The following is a 23,125-nucleotide window of genomic DNA, read 5'->3' on the forward strand; positions in this document are numbered from 1 at the left end:
AAGAAGGCCCCCTCCGGACGGAGGATTATATGTGCTACAGGGAACTGCATGTGGAGTGGATAATGTATCAAGGGTAGTAATCTCATGGGACGCCGAGTCCTGAGAGGTTGACGACTAAGAGGGACTAAGAGCCTTAGCAGGCTTGTCTCCCTTCTTAGACTTTATAACAGTGTTAAGGCATGTGGAACATAATTGAGTGGGCGGGAAAACCACAGCCTCCTCACAATATAAACAGGTATGATTTAGTACAAAAGGAGTACCTTCTAACATGTCAGAGTCCTCCATAGCTCAGGTTATACCCACGGAAGGACACAAATAAAAACTCTTTTTATTATAGAAAACTGCACCTTTATACTCCCAATGGCTGGGGCACTCACTAGACCCATGCTAAAACCCACGAACAATGGCACTACTCAGAATTTTCCTCAAAGGATTTATTACTAATAGGGGGGTTAAATTAGTGTTAATTTCCCCAACAGTGAAAGAGACACGTAAGAGAAATGGCATAAGAGAATTTCAATTCTCTAAAAGTATGCATATAAAGCACTGACTATAGGACATAAGTTTTCCAAGCACTGACTATAGGACATAAGTTTCCAAACAGGATTTATAAAACATAACTTTTATTAATTATAAAAAATAAAACAACAAAATAGTTTGGTTATATAACATACAGATTAAAAGCGTCACTGATGCAGATTAACAGTGTAATAATATATGTTAAGAAGATCACAGTATAAGTTTATTCGGCCTATAAAGATTCTAAATAGGTGTGATCTCAATACTGGCCATTAAAGTTGCTCTCTATATGATACTAATGTAGATCCCAGAATTGGGTTTAAAGTTAAATCACAATAGTTAGCATCCTCATGTGTATACAATAAGTTATTAGTAGCCAGGATTGTGGCTGTAATAATTAGTAGATAGTGATGTAGATTTGTATAGAACTGAAATAAATCACAAAGTGGTCACATGCACCTTCAAAAAAATTGTGTTTCTTTATTGTTACGACGTATTGAAAGTGTAGTGTGTCACTTAAATAGTGTGGTGTATATACACAAACTATTTAATTGACACATTACACTTTCAATACGTCGTAAAGAAACACAATTTTCTTGAAGGTGTATGTGACCACTTTGTGATTTATTTCAGTTCTATACAAATCTACATCATCTGTCTTAATCACATAGAGCATGAAATATCGATAGTAATTCACTATCTACTAATTATTACAGCCACGATCCTGGCTATTAATAACTTATTGTATACACATGAGGACTCTACTTTTGCAGCTAACTATTGTGATTTAACTTTAAACCCAATTCTGAGATCTACATTATTATCATATAGAGAGCAACTTTAATCACCAGTATTGAGATCACACCTATTTAGAATCTGTATAGGCCGAATAAACTTATACTGTGATCTTCTTTACATATATTACAATGTTAATTGGTATCAGTGACGTTTTTAATCTGTATGTTATATAACCAAACAATTTAGTTTTTTTATTTTTTATAATTAATAAAAGTTATGTTTTATAAATCCTGTTTGGAAACTTCTGTCCTATAGTCAGGGCCTAGAGTGCTTTATATGCATACTTTTAGAGAATTGACATTCTCTTATGCCATTTCTCTTATGTGTACAATCACTAGACCAGACAGTTAACAAAGGAAACGCTCTCCTGAGGTTCACGTCTCAGCCGGAATGGAGGAGATGAACATAGACCACACCCGGTCACATGGAGTGCAAGACAGTACTTCCCCTGTTATTACAAGTACAGCAAGTAATAGGAGCTGTGCAACACTTTCAAAAAAGAAAATGAAACTTAAAAGTGAAACCTGTTTGTTCCAGCCAAAAATACACAGTCTATCAGCCCAGGAAAAAAATCACACAAAGCAGCATGTAAATAATTAATACACTGATTAACCCCAACACCCTTCATAGGATATTAACCCTGGATCCTATCAAGGTATAAAGGAGCCACACTGTGACCCTGTTATAGCGTTTTATGTGTAAAAATTGAAACAATCTGGGGGGGCGGAGCCAACAGCCAAGCAGAGAAGACGTGCTTCAGAGAGCTCCTGCAGAAACTTATTTAATATAACGGCAAATTGCGATCTATCCTCTGCAATTTGCCCAAAACTAACCCTGAACAAGCAGGACTGCCCTTACATTATTAGTAGTCCGCTTTACTTTATTTTTATATCAGCTTTTCCCCCTGACTTCCATTGCCAACTAGGAAACACCCAGGCCTATGCGGCCTACTAAAGTTATGGCGTCATATATAGAGGAAGTCTCTTCAGCTATTCATGGGGCTCTGCGGGAGCTCGTTCTACAATTGTCAGCCGGATTTGAGGACTTATCAGTCAGCCTAAGGTCTATTATGGAACAGCAAGTGATCCCGACGCAAGACAGGCTGGATAATACAAAACATCCGACTTGCATAGAACAACTCCTTCTACGAGAGGAACAGATAGTGGAGACTACAGCAGATCTTATAGCTGGAACATCCAGTATCCCTATGGAACCCACTCTATTTTACAATTGCTCTGGTCTGGAGGCTACGATCGGCCCCACGCACATGATTCCACACAGGGAGCCCCTCGTGGGAATTAGACAGCTGGGCACAGGAGTATGAGAGTAATCCTCACGGAGCCCTTTCGTGGCATTGAGGTCCCACAGGGCCACAACCGCTTCATTTAATGTGGAATACCCACCCTGGAGGGTCGCAGACTGTCTGGTCATTTGCCTCCACACAAGAGTAAATCAGGACTGTACTTCTTTACGCCAGCATGGCATCCTCAAAGCAAGTTACCATCTGGGTTTCACAGGATAGAAGCCATACACCGCAGTGATCTGGTGAACGGCCCTTTTGATCCGGGAGGTTGCTTTCATTACTTATTGGCACAGCGGTCCATAAGGGGCCAGCTAATTAGTCTGTTATAAAAGTTTCTAAAATTATAAAATGAAGATTTCAGAAATGTACTACTCATCAAATAATGTTCTCTACCTATACCACTATATCATATTGTATTATCTGACTGCTTGTCATCTGTACATTAAGGCATTTTCTGTTTGTTTCCATATGTGCAAAACCTTAATAAAAAGTATATATATATATATATATATATATATATATATATATATATATATATATATATATATATATATATAAAAATTGAGCAGCGTCCTGACTTGAGTGAGAGAAAGCAGGCAGTGAAACTCATCAAAACCGATTGCTTAGGAGCGGTTAGCAGTAGTCTGTATGGTTTTGCAGAAAAACTTTCCCTGAATCTCCCGACTCTAACTTTCATCAATACTCTCACTGAGAGGTTGACATGACTACTTAAAAGTCCAGTCCTATCTTGAAAGGCAGATACCCTTTTTCAGGACTCACCGAATTGTCTGCCACTTCTCTGCCACCTCCTAATGTGACGAAAGGCAAAGAATGACTGGGGTAATGAGGAAGTGGGAGGGATATTTAAGCCTTTGGCTGGGGTGTCTTTGCCTCCTCCTGGTGGCCAGGTGTTGTATTTCCCAACAGGAAGGAATTAAGCCGTGGACTCTCCCTATCTTAGGAAGGAAATAAACAATTGTTAAATTTACTTGCAAGCTTTCCACAAAAAAACATTCTTAAAGTCAACTTAATGAAACAGGTAAAACAGAGTGCATTAGCGAGAACAACCAATAGAGAGAACCACTGAATATGTACAATAGATAGATAGATAAATATAGATAGTTAGATAGATAGAAAGTTGGATAGATATATAGATAGATAGACAGATACAGAGAGATACAGGCAGATGATAGATAAATAGATAGATGATAGATACAGAGAGATATGGATAGATAGATAGATAGATAGATAGATAGATAAATTATAGATTGATTATAGATAGATACAGATAGATGTTTGCTAGATAGATAGATAGATAGATAGATAGATAGATAGATAGATAGATAGACAGACATACAGACAGGCAGACAGATAGATGGATAGACAGACAGACCGATAAAGATGAAAGATAGATATTTTTTGTTGCTTTTATCCCTTGAATGTTTAAAACTGTTGATGACTTACCGTACATCACTTAATTCATAGTAGATATTTCTTCCCTCATCCTTGATATAAATGGCAGTACTGGGAGACTCCAGTATTTTCATGGTCAGCTGTTGGGGGAAGGCACTTACAAAGAGGGCACGTATTGTGTCTACACCCGTAATTTCATTGGGCATCTGTAGCTTTTTTGTGTCTTCGCCATACTGCAAGAACAGCACACCTGCAAGACAGAAGAGGCACATACTACCTTATAACTAGTGATTACAGTATGTATGGAGCATATCTCACAATAATGTAATTATATACAAAGAAAGTCTGATTTAAAGGGACAGTAAACAACTTGAGATTTTAGATAAAGGCCTCAATCACAATCACTTTGCAGCAATGTTTTTGGCTCTTTTTTGGGCAAAAAGGTTACTTTCGATTTGGCGTGATTTGCACTCACAAATGGATTTTTGGATCCTCAATAAAAACCCTATTTTCCCTATAGAGCCACTAAGTTCTCAGTGATCATTTTTGGATCACTTTTCAACAGCTTTTAAGCCTAGTTTTAGCTCTTCAAAGTGAACACCTCTAAGCACTTGATAAGTCATAGAGAGGGTATTTTGTACACATGCAACACTATTTCCCACTGAAATGGCCACATAAGACATTCTAGAGGTTTATTAACATTCATATGTATTTGTGTTGACTACATAATATCATGCAAAGCTAAGGGGATTTTCAGGAAAAGTCACTTCAGGAGTCCAAATTCTACAAATGGTGTGTTTTTATTTTAATTCATTTAATATATGATAGTAAGTCTCACTCGTACTGCAGTGATGGTCACTAAAAGTACTGTAAAACCAAAAACAACGTTTTTTAAAAGACGGCCGTAAATTGCAATTTTCAAAGTTAACTTTTGCAGTTCGTTTCCATCAGCGCCACTGCTAACACATTTGAATATTACGGAGCCATGCAAGTGATTCCTACATCGGCACAGTAAATACATACAATCTGTCGTTTTATACATTAAATCCAGCTCACTGTTTAACTATTTGGACTAACAGCCTTAGTGACATTTTTTACCTGATATATTGTGGCATTTTTTATATGCTTTATGTATTTTAATAAATCTATATTGAAGGAGATTCTGATGGAGTATATTGATTACCTGACAGTATGCGCTGTATAGGGACCTAGTAAAACACCTGTTCATGTACCTCGCACTAAACAAGAGGAAGACTTCCAAACACCACAAGACAATTTGTTGAACTTTATTAGTTGTTTACAATGACATATTCTTTATTAATTATAATTATCACTTTATCACTTTTATCTTCCCATTTTACAATTGAAAGTGATACTTTATTACACTTTTATTATAAAATGCATAATTATACATAGTAAAACAATTTTACACTATATTTCAATTATTTATTTTGCCCCTTTTCCTGTAATTTAAGTCTGAACATTGTGTATTTTCCAGTTGTGAAACAAGTCTAACCCTGACACAACTATCTGTCCTTTTTCTGCTGAAGCCAAACAATGACAAGCCCAGTGTTCTCCAAACTCAGATCCAGATTTGCTACTTCAGATATGGGTGGAATTCCACTATTGATAAACAGCTGCAGCAAACAAGGCGTTAATGTGTTGTAATATAGTTCAGACTTAGCTGATTTGATCTATTTGAAGACTGCAGGAAAAAAGTGCTTACTGTCCCTTTATTGCTTAAACTAAGCAAGAAGTGTATACAACCCCTCTGTGGAACACATTGTTCAGTGGCTGATAAGTCCTACAGCTCTCCTGGTGGATAGTGATAACTGCTAAGGAATTACACTTTTTCTGCTTTGTTCCCTTGGTATTCTTTGTGGAAGAGAAATCCTAGGTAGGTGTCTGGAGCACTACATATCAGGGTACTGCCATTTAGTACCCTAGAAACGTGCATAGATTCTGAGCTTGTGTCCCAGCTTTTCAAGGATACTAAGAGAATGAAGAAAATGTTTAAAATTGCATGTTTCTTCTGAATCATGAAAGTAAAATTTTACGTTTACTTGCCTTCCTTCTTTACAACCCTTTAATAAAACATTTTACTAACATTGTAATGAACTAAGCTTGGCAAATCAAATGACTCACTGTGCAGTAAGGGAATTAAAACAAGATCAACAGGAGTTTGATTTCAGAGCATATGATTGAGTGACAGTCAGACCGAGAAATGTGTAAAGCGATGGCGCCTGATGACTAAATATGTGACCTTTACTAATGAACAAGATTATATCACTACGTGATACATCCTGATCCATTTATAGTGGATCATATTATTCATTACCCGAGAAACAGAACATTAGGGGCAAGCTGTCAAAAATGTACAAACACACATAGATAGAAACAAAAAACAATTAAAGGGACATGAAACCCAAACTTTTTCTTGCATAATTCAGATAGAGCATTCATTATTAACCAGGTTTCCAGTCTACTACTATCAACTTTGCTTCATTATTTTTCATTATTTTTTGAAGGAGGAGCAATGCACTTCTGGGAGCTAACTGAACACATTGGTAAGCCAATAACGAGACGTACGTATATGTGCAGCCACCAATCAGCAGCTAGTTCCCAGCTCCTAAACCTACCTAGGCATGCTTTTCAACAGAGGATACAAAGAGAACTAAGTAAATTAGAAAATAGAAGTAAATTGGAAAGTTGTTTAAAATGATATGCTCTATTTGAATAAGGAAGTAGAATTTTTTGTGGAGGACAACTGGCAACCCTACGTGGTTGGGATTTTTCCCCTTTAGCTCTGCCCTTTATAAAGACTCTTTTGCCCCCATTTAAGTATCTTGTTTAGCTGTTATATTTTGCTGTTTAAAAGCTCACAAGGTTGTTATTGTATTTAACTGCTTTACGTTTCCTTTTTTGGATATGTTCTGTAACGTTTTTAAGGCGTTTTTGTTATTCAGGTATCATTTACAGTGGAACTCGCTCTAGATGTAGCTCCATAGATCATTATGAAGTTTGACACGTGACTCATGGATGTAACAACAAGCAGGTTCTATTTTTTTTTTTTTTTTTTTTTTTAATTCTGCAATTTTTAAATTGCAATATTGTGATGTGTTTTGTGGTGTTTCTGTCACATGAAAGCTTCACAAATGGGTTTAATTGACTCTAGGCAAATGAACCAAGGGCAGTGCATGTATATTATTATTATTATTATTCTTTATTTATAAAGCGCCAACAGATTCTGCAGCGCTGCCCATGGGTACAAGGATAACAGTACAGTGGAGAAACAATACGATAAGACACAAAATTTTACAGACAAATACAGGGGGAGTTGAGGGCCCTGTTCCCGTGGGAACTTACAATCTAGATGAGTAGGAGGATTGGAAACAGGAGGTGGGGACTGCAGAGGTGAGAATGATATTAGTGAGGAGATAGAGGGCAACTGTTAGTTAGTTGGTTAGTTTGTTAATAAGTCGGGTGATAAGCTTCCCTGAACAGAAAGGTCTTTAGGGAACGTTTAAAGGAGGAGAGGTTAGGGGCAAGTCTGACATCTCGAGGAAGTGCGTTCCAGAGGGTTGGTGCCCTATGTATATAAATTTCACTACAATTTACTGTATAGCACTGATTTTATTGATTACAGCAATACTTTTGGGTCATTATGATAGCGTTTTTGGTGGTCACTGTACTAGAAAAATAACTGTGATATATTATCCTCTTTTTTCTGAGGAAGGGGAATAAGTCCCCAAATATAAGTAAAGTCACATTATTTCTTATTTATCGATTTATTTTCAGAAAATGAAGCACAGACTATATTTTTTCTGGTCACCCAGGTTGCTATTCAATCCTTTTGGTGAGATTGCAAATCCACCATATATGTTATGATACATACACCCTGGGACAATGTACTCGAGAGAGCATCTGATAATAGTTTTCAAAGTTGCTGCAGTAACACCCTTTCAAATGGTCTAGATTCACTCTCTTTTCCCCACCCCCATTGGGAGGTTGATTTCTGCTGATATCTCTTGTTTACACAGCTTTTCTACAACAAGTACTGCAGTACTGAATATTTCAGTAGAGGTGGTGGTTTTAACAGGAAAAACCAGCTATTTTAAATGATAAAATAAAGCTATTTGTAAACTCAAGCAGGCAAAATGGATAAATAGGAAACCATTTGCCATCCCCTGGTACTGGGTTATTACAGTGCATCCATAAGCAATTGATATGAGGGAAGGGGACTTATAGTTTTATCTCTATGACTCACTTCATCTACATATGTATAACACATTTACATTGTCATTGTCTAAAATAATTATAAGTGACAGAGTTTAATCCCTTGGAATCAGAACCATACATTTAGCGATCTGCACACTTTGCATGAAACTGAAGTGTAAGAGACGGAGCTCATGAAATAATGAATTAAAAAATGATGGCACACCCTGCACATTGTTATTTTTTATGTAGCCGTCCAAGGAAAGTAGCCTGAAGAGTCTGCCCAGAATGATAATTCATACTGTATATAATTGCCAAGTTTTCTAAACATCTGCTCAAGTCCTAAGTAAAATAAAGATCTCTAATTTTGGTAACAAAATTTGTCAGTATAATTTTTTACAGTGCACTTCATAAAGCTAAACAATAATTTATTTTGTAGTTATATTGAAAAAAATAAATCTATCTGCATCTATTTGTATCTATCTGTATACTGTATATATATATATATATATATATATATATATATATATATATATATATATATATATATATGTATCTAACTATCTGTATCTAGCCTTGCAAGAAAATACAGAACTTATCTCAGCTGTGCCCCTGCTTTGCAAAAAGTCTGATTTTTAAACATATCTACCCAAGCCTTGCAAGAAAATACAGAACTTATCTCAGCTGTGCCCCTGCTTTGCAAAAAGTCTGATTTTTAAACATATCTACCCAAGCCTTGCAAGAAAATACAGAACTTATCTCAGCTGTGCCCCTGCTTTGCAAAAAGTCTGATTTTTAAACATATCTACCCAAGCCTTGCAAGAAAATACAGAACTTATCTCAGCTGTGCCCCTGCTTTGCAAAAAGGTAGATCCTGCAAGATAGTTATATCATTATATTTAACCTACCCTGTTATTTTCTGATGTGTGTATTGTTATATGTATTGGCTATTTATTGTTTTGTTTTTATGATTTAAAATGCATATTTTATTACCATTATGTCTGACCATTATGTTAAAAGTTAGTTTAATCAGCTAAGGCCATGTATCTTTTTTGGACTTTAATGGTTTTATTCCCCTACATGAATACCTCTGTGTTATCTCTGTAATTTTAACTTTCCCTGTGTTTTTGCTTTTATGACCCTTAGCTCAAATGTTCATAGATATTCCCTCCCCATTCCTCTAAATGTTTGCAGCCCAATCTGACGCTAATTTATCTCTCTCCTTTAGTCTGATTTTTAAACATATCTACCCAAGCCTTGCAAGAAAATACAGAACTTATCTCAGCTGTGCCCCTGCTTTGCAAAAAGGTAGATCCTGCAAGATAGTTTCCCTCCCACCCTGCCCCTCACCCCACCCACCCCAGGCTCATTTCTTCCTTTATAGATAGTCTCCCACACTTATTTCATTCTCCTTAAATGACAGCTGCAACCACTGATCAGCACATCCTTCCTTCTACTTAACCCTATAGAATAAATACCCTCTCTTCCTACATATAGCTATATATCACACATCAATAGTGTATATACTTTTCATTTTTATTTTTTATCTACACACCTCATACCACTAACATGAATCCAAATATATCCTTACTGTTATTCATGATAACCCTTTTCTCACTCCAATTTGGTTCACATAATAACCGCCATAAGCACACACCTCAAACTGGAAAACAAATTATCATACATCATGGCCTGCTCTGTTGCTGTAACTTATCTGCTGAGTGCTGGTGGAGGGTTATAAAAAATAACCCTCCTACCCCCACCTCACAATATTATAAAGTATCACATTCACTATATGGCCAATCAAAAATGATTTCCAAATTCCTATTCCTTATGTTACTTGCCCTTGCAAATGACGTAGAGTCTAACCCTGGTCCCCTAACAAATTCCATTCCTAGCCTTCCAGCTAAGAAAGGCCTCTCCTTTGTGCACTGTAATATCCGCAGCTTACTACCGAAAATTGATGCACTGCAAGCTTGGTGTTTACAATACAAACCCAAAATCATTGTGATCTCTGAATCGTGGCTAACCCGCAAAATACCTGACTCTGCCATTGCAATACATGGATATTCATGCCATAGAAATGATAGAGCAAAGAGAGGAGGTGGCATTGTAATTTATGTTGACAATTCCACAAAGTTCACCCCCTTACAAAAATCTAGCTCTCCTGCCACCTTTGATTTCCTTTCTGGCAAAATTGAGATCCCGTGCAGTAAATCAATCATTGTTGCAGGAATCTACCGCCCACCAAGCTCCCCTGTGCATTCCATTTCGGACATAGCAGAGCTCCTTAGTGAATCCATAACTCAAAACCCAAAAAGTGAAATTTTGTTTTTTGGAGATTTTAACATCGATTGGCTGAATCCAAAAAATAACAGTTGTCACTCGCTGTTTAAATCTTTGCATCTAACGCAATTAATCTCCTCCCCAACTCGCATAAACATCAAAAGCCATAATCATACCCTGCTCGACTGGATTCTCTCCACTTCTCCCAACCGAATCCAGGAGGCAGGTGTTCTCCCTAACAATTTCAGTGACCACTGCTTAGTGTACTGCGTGCGCAAAATAAAGGCAACTAAATCCTCTCCCAAGGTTACAATCACCAGGTCCTTCAAAAAATTTAATCTTCAATCATTTCTAAATGACATCAAGAACCTCCCCTGGCACAGATTAAACCTAATCCCAGATCTAGACTCTGCAGTTGAATTCTTTCAGTCTGAACTCCTACAAGTTTGGAATTTACATGCACCGCTGCGTAAGGTGAGAGTAAAAGGAGCACACTTGAATTGGATCACAGCTGACCTCATTCAAATGTACCAATTTCGGGATTCATTGTGGTCAAAGTTCAAGCATACTGGCTCTATGAATGATCACTGTGTATATAGAAAATGGCGAAATATATGTACTAAACAAACAAAATTGGCTAAGGCGCAATATTTCTGTGAAAATCTGAACAATAATATATGTAACCCTAGAAAGTTTTGGAAACTCATAAATAACTTACAAAATCCACCAATCCACTCCCAACCCTCTACTGTCAATGTGGATAACCAAAACCTGCAACTCCCCTTAGAAGTAGCAAATGCCTTTAACAATTATTTTGTAGGATGCTCCACCACCCTGATTGACAAACTAATAAATGGCACGCATCCTGAAGCTACAAATGTGGATCAGGCCCCACTAAAACAGCAAAGACCCAATATAGAAAAGTTCAATTTTAGACCTGTACCCTTCAATGTCATTAAGAAACACCTCGATAATCTAAAAATGAAAAACCAGTCAGGACCTGATCAAATCCCAGCAATGCTGTTGAAGCTCAGTGCGCCGGCAATTGCTAAGCCTGTTGCAACCCTAATTAACGAATCCTTGGTGTCTGGATACATACCCAAACTCTGGAAAACTGCAAGAGTAGTGCCTATTCATAAAAGTGGGGAGTTAACCTTGGTTTCTAACTATCGTCCTATATCACTGCTCCCTGTATTGTCAAAAATCCTAGAAAAATGCGTCCATACGCAATTATGCGAGTATTACCAACTTTCTAACTATCTGACCCCTGATCAATCAGGTTTCAGACCGAATCACTCCACTACAACTGCCCTCCTAAAAGTTTGCAACGACATCCAAACTGCCATGGAACAAGGAGACCTAACTGGAGCTATTTTCCTTGATTTTGCAAAGGCTTTTGACACAGTGGACCATGACCTACTACTTCTCAAACTAAAAAACTCTGGTATTGCTGATCACCCGTTAACCTGGTTTAAATCATATGTATCGGATCGATCACAATATGTCTCTGTCTCTAACATTGACTCCCTCCCTCTCCCAGTCACGTGTGGTGTTCCCCAAGGTTCCATTCTCGGCCCCCTACTATTCACATTATTTATAAATGATTTGCCTAATGTCTGCAAATCCTCAACTGTACACATGTACGCAGACGACACGGTAATCTATGCAAACAAATCTGATCTGCTGCAGCTTGAAACAGTGCTCCAAGACCAGTTCACAGAGGTAGAAAAGTGGATCTCGAAAAACAAACTCTTCCTAAACACTGACAAAACGGTCACAATGATCTTTGGAATGGGACCTAAAATACATAAATTACAAAATTCCCATCTTCGCATCAAAACAAAATCCAATTGCACGCTGACCGCAGTCCACTCTTTTAAATACTTAGGTATGTTGTTAGACCCCAATCTATCTTTTGGACTCCACATAGAAAAAATTGCCTCTAAACTTTATCCAAAACTAGGTGCCCTGTACAGAAACAAATCTTGCCTCAGCCCTACAGTAAAGGAAAAGATTGTACAGCAAATGCTGATGCCTATCTTGGATTATGGGGACATAGTATATGCACCTGCTCCGCAAACTCACCTTAATAAACTAAATACGTTATATAACTCGCTCTGCCGCTTTGTGCTACAATGTAACTACAGGACCCACCATTGTGACATGCTAAAAGAACTAAACTGGCTGTCGCTAGAATCCAGACGCACCCTCCATCTTTCCTGCCTTGTCTTTAAGAGCCTTTCTGGGAAGCTCCCACCCTACCTGAGCAGAATGCTCTCCCCTGCTATTCCCACCTCCTATAACCTCCGATCCAATAACAGCACATTATTTAGCTTGCCTCAATACAAAAAAAAAGCAGCTCGATCCTCCTTTTCCTACAGAGCGCCACAATTATGGAATGACCTCCCTCACACTTTAAAAACTTCCCCAAGCCTAAAATCCTTTAAGAGATCCCTCTATACATATCTCAAAACAGAATGCTCCTGTCATGGATAAATATTTCATACCTGCTCTATGTTAAATGTTTGCATATAATGTGTATTTTTATTATTGTTTTTGTATTTTATTGTACCCTATTGTATCAATGCAATGTTTTGTGATCCCAGGACATACTTGAAAACGAGAGAAATCTCAATGTATCCTTCCTGGTAAAATATTTTATAAATAAATAAATAAATAAATATCTATCTGTGCCTATATGTATCTATCTATCTATCTATCTATCTATCTATCTATCTGTATCTATGTATCGGTGCCTATCTATCTATCTATCTATCTATCTATCTATCTGTGTCTGTCTATCTATCTGTGTCTGTCTATCTATCTATCTATCTATCTATCTATCTATCTATCTATCTGTGTCTATCTATCTATCTATCTATCTATCTATCTATCTATCTGTGTCTATCTATCTGTATGTCTGTCTATCTATACATATGTCTGTCTATCTATCTATCTATCTATCTATCTATCTATCTATCTATCTATCTATCTATCTATCTATCTGTGTCTATCTATCTATCTATCTATCTATCTATCTATCTATCTATCTATCTGTCTGTCTGTCTGTCTGTCTGTCTGTCTGTCTGTCTGTCTGTCTATCTATCTGTATGTCTGTCTGTCTATCTATACATATGTCTATCTATCTATCTATCTATCTATCTGTATCTAACTATCTGTATATATCTATCTGTATCTATCTATCTATCTATCTATCTATCTATCTGTATCTAACTATCTATGTATCTATGTCTACCTATCTCTATCTATCTATCTATCTATCTATCTATCTATCTATCTATCTATCTATCTATCTATACATATACCTATCTACCTATTTATCTATCAATAAATCAAAAAGTTGCACTTTCTCACCCTAATAAAAAAAAAATATGAGGAGCCTCAAACCTGAAATGCTCTGCATGCACACAATACTTACCTAGGTACCCCATAAAAAAAAAGTAGGACTGAGAATCAAACCCTTCCCATTATAAATTGACCTTAAAAGTGGAACTTTCCAGATTTTCATCATTACATCTAGGGATTAAGAAAGTGCAAAATGTTTATATATAAACATTTACCTTGTAATGTGATCTAGCGCTAAACCACATAAACGGTTGGTTTTGCTACACTAATACATAGAGGTAATCGTTTAAAAAAATTAGGAAAATTAAATTAAGCAACCAACTTTACAGTTATTGGACCACTTGAGATGGACTGATGACCTAAATAGTTAATTTTTTAGCAATTAACAAACTACTAAGAGATTAGGCAGAAGAAAAATCTAAATCAAATCAATATTTGGTGTGACCACCCCTTGCCTTCAAAACAGTATCAGTTCTTCTAGGTACACTTGGTATCTTTATTTTAAAAAGCAGGAATGTAAGCATAGGAGCCGGACAATTTTTAGTTCAGCACCCTGGATAGCGCTTGCTGATTGGTGGCTACAGACGTCTGATCAGAAGTGGTGTTCATGAAAACTTACGGCCAAAAAGCCATACCTCCAACATGAAACAAGGTCAAGTGACATAACTGTGCACTACAACATAGGAACTGGGGTGCAGAACAAAGGCAGCACGTGCTCTGGACTGATGAGACAAACATTTTTAAATATTTGGCTGTAGCAGAAAACAATTTGTTTGCCAAAGAGCGGCGGAGCAATACAAGAATGAGTGGAGGTTCCTTTCCAGTTTTGGGCTGCATTTCTGCAAATAGAGTTGGGGATTTAACAAAAAGAGATGAATGGAAAAGATAACCATTCAAAGAATACACAGGTAGCACTCAAACAGCCTAGGATGTCAGGTAATCAAATATCAACAGTCATGGCAATATACCATGGACAAGAAAGAATTTGCATAGATCAATAAAACATAACTTTGAATAAAACGCAATTAAAAATTGGGAAATTAAGTTAAGTTTTGAGATTTCCCCATAAAATATTCTGCATGTAAAGTAAAAAAATATAAACCTAATAAGCACAGATTGCCAGGTCACCCATAGGTGACTATATCGGAGCTCAGGTGCCCAGTCTATACAAGCACAGCTATGACTGAGCATGAACTCATCCCTATACGTCTGTCTCAATTTCCACTTTCTGTGCCTGTTTATCTGATTTCTACTCAGTATGTCTTTGGGGCATTATGTACAGATAATCATTTATAAGCATTTGATGTGTTGAAATGGTTAGACTCTCCTCTTATAGCAGATCTTGCTATCCTCTGGGATTTGACCTTTAATACCACATCACTCACACACACAATAATAATATGCGTGAGTTCTGAAACTACATTCTTGGGAGCCTTAGTTCATTATTTTTTTAGCTTTGTTGTTTAAGAGACTTCATGGGCATCCAGATCTCAAACCTCAAACCAATCTACAATTACTATATGGCTTATAGATTTCTACATCTGTAAAAAAAATATATATATATATTATGCAGTGTGCACTAGAAAATGTAACCCTCCGATGGACAACATGACTTTAGTATATTTATTCAGGGCACTTCGAATAGCATAAAAATATTCCAAATGCTTTTGTAATATCTGCCTTGTTAAATGTTATACTACTAGAAAAACAGTGATAAAAATAGTACATCTGTTTTTTAGCAGATCTTGCAAGAAGTATGGGGCACTGTGTTTTGTCCAAGGTTGCACAGAGTTCAAGTGGGGCCCAGCCAGCCACAATCCAGCCTGTATATTTATTATTCTTCAAAAACAAACATGGACAATACAACATTGGGAACTACCTCACAAAAAGGGCCAATTTATAAATATTCACTAGTGCCCATCTATTGAGGGCACTGCCATCTGCAAACCAACCAAGCTCAGTTACCTGAAGCGTTTATTGAAACATTTGCCACTTGCAACTGCTGTTCTTATTTTTATTTTTTTAACAGACTCACAAAAGCTTGCACATTAGATGGATAGCATTAGAGCATTATTTCAATATTTCTATCCACGGAACCTAATACTCAGTCAACATACCTTTGTTTATAGTATAACCATGTGGCATCAGTGTTTTCAATTAACTTTATTGAGCCTAACATAATGGCACTAGCCTTCAAAATAAATTGTTTATAAGGATAGGGACTCAAAAAATCATCAAACTTTACAAGGGATTCCCACTAATCCCTATTTCAAAGGGAAATGAAGGCTGATAAGATCACAATAGGGCATATACAGACCAAATGTCATGTACTCTACAATGCAACATCTAATGCAAAATTCTGTCACGTTTATTTGTTGCAGAACAGAAATGTATTTAAATGAAATAATTTTCTAGATTTGCTTTTTATCCAATGTCATCTATTTTGTGAATACTTTGTATTTGAATCAATATAATTATCAAAACAAATGATAAAAAGTAATTGATTGTGCACTTAAAATGACCTTGTACAATCTAATAAAATTGGTCTTTCAATATATTTGCTAGTATTTTAAAGAAAAGGATCGGATGATTGTATTTTAATTTTCACTTTATGAAATCGGCCAAGGTTTAGCTGTGCAGCTTAAGCTACTCATATTGAAAACAGATTGCCAGTTTTATAGCATCATACTGAAATGATACACTCTTTATTTTGCAATAAAAGATTAAAGGATTCCCCAATTTTTTTTAGATATGAATTATACTACTAAAAGAATATATTGTAGGTCATTTTAAAGTATTGGCCGCTGGCAGTGTATGCAGGAAACATACTGTACAACAAGGTTAGTCTGTAGGTGGATCTGTGTCCAAATTAAAGGGACACTAAAGTCAAAATTAAACTTTCATGATTCAGATATAACTAGAAATTTAAAAAAACCATTCAAGTTTACTCCCATTATTAGTTTGTGCTCAGTCTTGTTATATGTGTACTTTCTAAAGTAACCAGCTCCTACTGAGTAGCTCACATTATATGTATAATAGTCTGTGATTGGCTGATAGTTATCACATGATACAGAGGGCCAGCAAATGGGGAGAAAACAATTTGTCAGGAAAAAAAATCTGCTTAATTAAAATTCTTATTGCATTGTTCTTTTATTATGCACTTGTTAATTATGCATTTCTACTGTATTTAGTGGTCCTTTATTTAACAGTGTATTTAAAGGGATACTAAACCCACATTTTTTCTTTAATGATTCAGATAGAGCATGCGATTTTAAGCAACTTTCTAATTTACTCCTATTATCGATTTTTCTTTCTTCTCTTGCTATCTTTATTTGAAAAAGCAGGAATCTAAGGAGTCGGCCCATTTTTTGGTTTAGCACCCTGCATAGCGCTTGTGATTAGTGGGTACATTTAGCCACCAATCAGCAAGCGCAATCTAGGTGCAGAACCAAAAATGGGCCGGCTCCTAACCTTACTTTTTCACTGAACGTCATAATGGTGAGGGGTGTGGGCATGAAGGGGTTAATAGCAATAAGCCACTGGTCCCTAAAAGCTTTAACTCTACAAAGGAGCTTAAAGGGACACCAAATTAACCCCCTAAATCCTGTCCACACCACCCCAGTATAACAAGTCACTGCCACCACCAAAACTTTGAATAAAGGGGTGTTTTGGAAACCCCAATAACTCACACAATTAGGTAACATGCCTTTAACCTTGTCTCTTCAGAGTGTGAATTCAGATATTAGAGCCCAAAGACAGAATTAGATTTTCTATGTGTTTAATAACAAAAATATCAATACAGGTTACACAGTGCCAGATTATAAAGACATTCAAAATAACCTACAGGTGCAAAGATTTAGTTCTTTAAAATAAAATAGGACATAACATAATAATACACACTATCTAAACTTATTACCGAGCTCCTTTAGATATGTGGAGAACCTCCTTCCATGATGTTAGCTGCTTGTGTCCCAGGGTAGTTCTAAGTAAGTTTTGGTAAATATTAAGTTCTAACTTAGTATTTCCTTTGTCTTGTCAAGGCCCCCGCCCTTGTTATAATTTACGATCATTCAATCATACATAGCCAGCCTTAGAGGGACAGTATACTATAAAATAGTTTTTCCTTTAATGTGTTTCCAATTACTTTTTTTACCAGCTGCAGAGTATAAAATGTATGAGATTTGCTTTTTTAAGGCTTATTTTTGTATATTAATTAAGCCACAACCTAATAAAATGGGTTGAGCTTGTAGGTATAATCAGATCTTATTACTTTATCACATTGTGCAAATATACCTTCTTCTTTATCTTATATCTGTCCATAAATCAATCATCAATACTTGGAGAGAACAATGAAAAATTAACATTTTATTACCTTATCTCTTCTATAACCCACTGGGAGTGTAATTTCTTCTACTGGCTGTGTTAACACAGCTTGGCCACAAGGCCAAAAACTTTAAGGATAGGTGTGGATAACCCAGGCTACATAAACTATTTCAAATGCCAATATAAGGGCAATGGAAATACTTATACACAATTGAATACACTCTAGCAGGTAAAGTGGATCATTGGGAAAAAATTAAAGGGGATAATTTTTTTTGAGTAAACTGTCCCTTTAACTCACAGTATCAAGAAGTACCATCCACCAGAAGAGGAGGGGGGTCTTGAGACCACAACATTCCTAAACACAAATGTTACACAAAGAAAGAACAGTTCAGAGTAACTTTGGCAATGCTGAGACCAGAATATCACCTCTGCTGAGTAGCTAATCCAGGTATCAACTACTCCACATGAGTGTATCATGCATGACACTTATATTCCTGCTTTTTTAAATAAAGATAGCAAGATAACAAAGAAAAAATGATAATAGGAGTAAATTATAAAGTTGCTTAAAATTGCATGCTCTATCTGAATCACAAAAGAAACAATTTGGGTTCAGTGTCCCTTTAAGCCCCAATTCCCCATCACATCTGCCTTTTATATGTTTTCTATTTAATCCACTCATATTATCATTTGTGGCCTCCATCACAACATGCAATTCTCTCTGTACAATGCTACTATATTAATTGAGTGCTAGACATATAAACATAGATTGTAGAACTGCAAGACATTGTGTAACAGTGGAATTGTAGTCCTGGTAATGCACCACTGGCAGAACACTGGTGAGCCAATGAAAAGAGACTAAGATGTGTAGCTACCCAGCTAGCTTCCTGAAGTGCATTGCTATGTATAATGATTAAAGAACATTTTGATAAGAGAAGCGACTTTGGGACTTTTTTTTTTAAATAATAGAAAAAGAGTTAAATAAATATTTTATTCTGTTTAATAGTACAGTATAATAGTACAAATAATTGCTACAGCATAGAAAAAAAGTACATTTATTAAAATGTATCTTTTTAATCTATGTAGATATAATTACATCTAAAAAATAAAATGTTACTATGTACTGTATTTCTGAACAGCACAGATATAGTAAATGTGCAGCAAACACAAGCGGCTAGATTTAGAGTTCGGCGGTAGATGGGCTGTTAACGCCACGCGTGTTTTATGTCTAACGCACGGCATTGTTTGACTCCGGTATTTAGAGTTAATATAAGACCATCTAACGATGCTCCTAACGCGTGTATGTCACACGCGTAATCCTGCCCGCGTTAGACAGTCTCCCATAGAGAACAATGGGAAAGGCAAAAAATAGCTTTTTTCACCTAACACTCGATCTCGCGAGAAATACGCACAGCTCGGTCATATGACGCATACCACATCATGCACAACAATAACACGCCGCAAATGTCACAACATCAATCAATCAACAAAGCACACAAGCATTACACATTCACAAGCGGGGGAAGTTTTAATACTATTTATACGTGGAATACGCATATACTTTAAGATGCGGAAAATCGCACAATAACAACAAGGATTAAAAAATATATACATACACTAAAAAAAAAATCGCATTCAATATCATTATATATTATGAAAAACATACATATACAACACTTCACGAAGAACACACCATCGCAAATTCACATTTAAAAAGAATACTATTGGACAATGTTAGAGAAAACGACCACTATGACATCATCGCATTCTACACATTCCACAAATACCAACTCAAAATGAGCATGCGCAAATTAACACACCTAATACACATTGCAATAATATTAATTGCTAATAAAGCACACCTGAACACTAATTACAATGGAAATTGGGACATCATTAAACATTTACACAGGGTATATAAGCACCACACAAGCAGGGCTTCTTTGACTGTGTTGCTGGTGGGTCTTTGGAGAGTTAAGAATAGAGATTTTGCGATTTTTTGAGAGTGAGTTAGTGTTAGTGTGAGAGAGTCAGTTGGTAGTGTTAGCGTGAGAGAGTCAGTTGGTAGTGTTAGCGTGAGATAGTCAGTTGGTAGTGTTAGCGTGAGAGAGTGAGTGAGTTAGTGGGAGGTAGCGGGAGTGGGAGAGAGTCTGTTAGTGGGAGCGTGAGTGAGTTAGTGGGAGTTATTAGTGATAGTTGTTAGTGTGAGCGTCAGTTAGTGGTAGTTAGTGAGCGTTAGTGGGAGTGTTTGTTATTGAGAATTAGAAGTAGTGTTAGTTAGCGAGCGAGTGATTTATCTGTACACTTAACACATTTACACGCAAACACATTCAATACATACATACACTTATCAATAACACTACATACACTCCATACCCCCTACCCCCTCATACTACACTCCATACCCCATTCCTTGTAGTCCCATTCCCTTTCATCCCATTTACTCTTATCCCATACCCCATACCCATCCCATACCCATCCCCTAGTTACATTTAGTTTACATATCCTCCTTTTAGTCTTATTCTTTTCGTTTATTTAAATACTCCTTACCCTCTTTGTTTTTTTTTACATCCCTCACACTTTAAGCACCTTTTTTGTCTTTTTAGTTCTTTATTTTGACCCCCTTTCATTTCATCACACTCACTTTTTTTTTATTATTTGGGGTTTAGTTTAGGGAGGAGATGGAGGCCAGGCAGGGGACAGGTAGAGGGGGGAGTAGAGGGAGGGGGAGAGGAACAGGGCAGGAAGGGGGGCAGGAAGGGGGGCAGGAAGCGGGGGTGGAAGCGGTGGGTGGACCCAGCCACTTGGTTCAAGATGACCAAGTGGCTGGGCCCAGTGGCGGTCAGAGTAGGGCTTCACAGTCCGGGAAACAGAGGGCATCGTCACAGGGGAAGGCCAAGGCGACTAGGGAGGCGAGGTTTACGATGGAGGAGAAGGAGGCCCTCGTAGAGGCCTATATGGCCAGGTATAGGATGCTGCAGCACCAGAAGACTACCCCGACTGACAGGAGGAGGCTCTGGAACGAGATTCGGAATGCAGTCAATGCAGTGGGTTGCCGGAACAGGGATATGGATTCCATCAAACATCGGTACCGGGACTGTAAACTTGAACTTAAAAAAAAGTTAAGCCTGGAGGCCCGACATGCCGCAGGGACCGGTGGCGGCCCTGCCCTTGAAATGGAGTACTGCAGATGGGAGGAAATGTTGCGGCCCAGCATCTCCGAGGTGGAAGTAGTCGGTATCGGAGGAATCGATACCGGGAACCTGCCACTCTCATCTGACGGTAAGCTCATTTAACAATAATTTCACATACGAATGTATTTCAATGGACACTATACGCAAACATTTACTTTCATGATTGAGGTAGCGAATACAATTTGACAAAACATTCAAATGTACTTATATTACATAATTTGATTCATTCTTGAGATATATTTTAATGAAGAAATAGCCATGCACACGGTGAAACAATCACAGGAGGCAGCTATATTCAGCTAACAATCAGAATCTTATAAACATATTTAGATATGCTTTTCAGCAAAGAATATCCAGAGAATGAAGCTAATTAGATAACAAAAGTACATTCGAAAGTTGATACTAAATGTATGCTTATAAATCATGAAAGATAAAACATTGGGTTTCATGTGTTAAGGATCCGATTAATGCTATTACGCTGTTTACACGCATTCTATTACTTAGCGGTTACATCAGTATCTAGGCTATAGGTTAGGTGTGCATTTAAACAGACTGAAAACAAACGCAAAAACATTCACATTGACCAGATATCACAAACACTGTTTAGAAAAAGCGGAAATCGTATTGATTGTTTGTTAGATTTCAAAGTGGATTAATGATTCTGCATTTGTAATTGTATTGTAAGCTAAGTCATTTAAACCTTTATTTGCAAATATGCTAATATATACATTTCTTTTTTTATTTTTTTTTTAATATACAGAGTCTGGGGACGAGGCAGCACAGCCTCCTGCATCTCCCCGGGATGAGAGTGGTGGTGAGGAATTCCCACTTCGGAGGGAAGAGGCCCCCCGTGACGAACAGCGCACGGGAGATGATCAAGAGGCCCCGGAAGCACAGGAGGATGCCGCTGAAGCCGCGGAACCCGAGGTCCCTCAAAGACCCGCACTCCGCCGTGCACGGGCACCCCGCCGTGCACGGGTTCAACAGGCACAACAAGAAGAAATAGCGGAGGTGCGGGTTCTACTGGAGTACATAGACCAGATGCGTACCTCCCGGATAGAAAACATAGAAGGACGACGCAGAATACTTGATGGGCAGAATCAAATAATTCAAGGCCAAAACGAAATAATCAGTATACTGAATACAATACAAGAAGGACAAACAAGAATGTTCAATCTTCATCAGGAAATGTTCACATTTTTCCGGGAGGCGCATGCTGGTCTACCTCCTGTTGCTGGGCCTCTTGTTGCTGGGCCTCTTGCTGCTGGGCCATCTCCTCCTGCCGGCCCATCTCATCCTCCTCCTCAGCCATCTACTCCTCCTCCTCCTCAGCCATCTTCTCCTCCTCCTCCTCAGCCATCTTCTCCTCCTCCTCCTCAGCCATCTACTCCTCACCTTGGTCGTCCCAGTACTCTTCCTTCCACTCCTCCCACAACAGCTCCAAGGAGGACTCTTCGGAGTCGGCAGTTGCCTCTCCCAGAGCCTCAGCCCCGTGGGAAGAGGGGAAGGAAGAGGAAGTAAGTTTTTTTTTCAATCTTAAATTTTGTTTTTTGTGTAATGGATAGGTATGTGATGATGTGGTTTTCATACACTTGTGGACCACACTCTGTATATAATCGACATCTATGGGACCGGGTCCATGGAGGAAGATTCTTTGCAGAGTGTGGGTTATAAGTGTGTGAAAACCACATCATCACATACCTATCCTTGT

General features: G+C 37.5%; 1 protein-coding gene across 9 annotated transcripts in view; it reads right to left on the reverse strand.

Annotated features, from left to right (window-relative positions):
• Positions 1 to 23,125, reverse strand: part of KIAA1217 (KIAA1217 ortholog) — an 894,654-nt gene that overhangs the window by 307,615 nt on the left and 563,914 nt on the right. For all 9 annotated transcript variants that reach the window (XM_053713944.1, XM_053713943.1, XM_053713945.1 and 6 more), the window contains one exon: positions 4,085 to 4,283. In XM_053713944.1, the coding sequence (XP_053569919.1) occupies positions 4,085 to 4,283 (199 nt within the window). The remainder of the gene's footprint in view (positions 1 to 4,084; positions 4,284 to 23,125) is intronic.

Source organism: Bombina bombina, chromosome 5 (genome assembly GCF_027579735.1).
Source record: "Bombina bombina isolate aBomBom1 chromosome 5, aBomBom1.pri, whole genome shotgun sequence".
Lineage (NCBI taxonomy): Eukaryota > Metazoa > Chordata > Amphibia > Anura > Bombinatoridae > Bombina > Bombina bombina.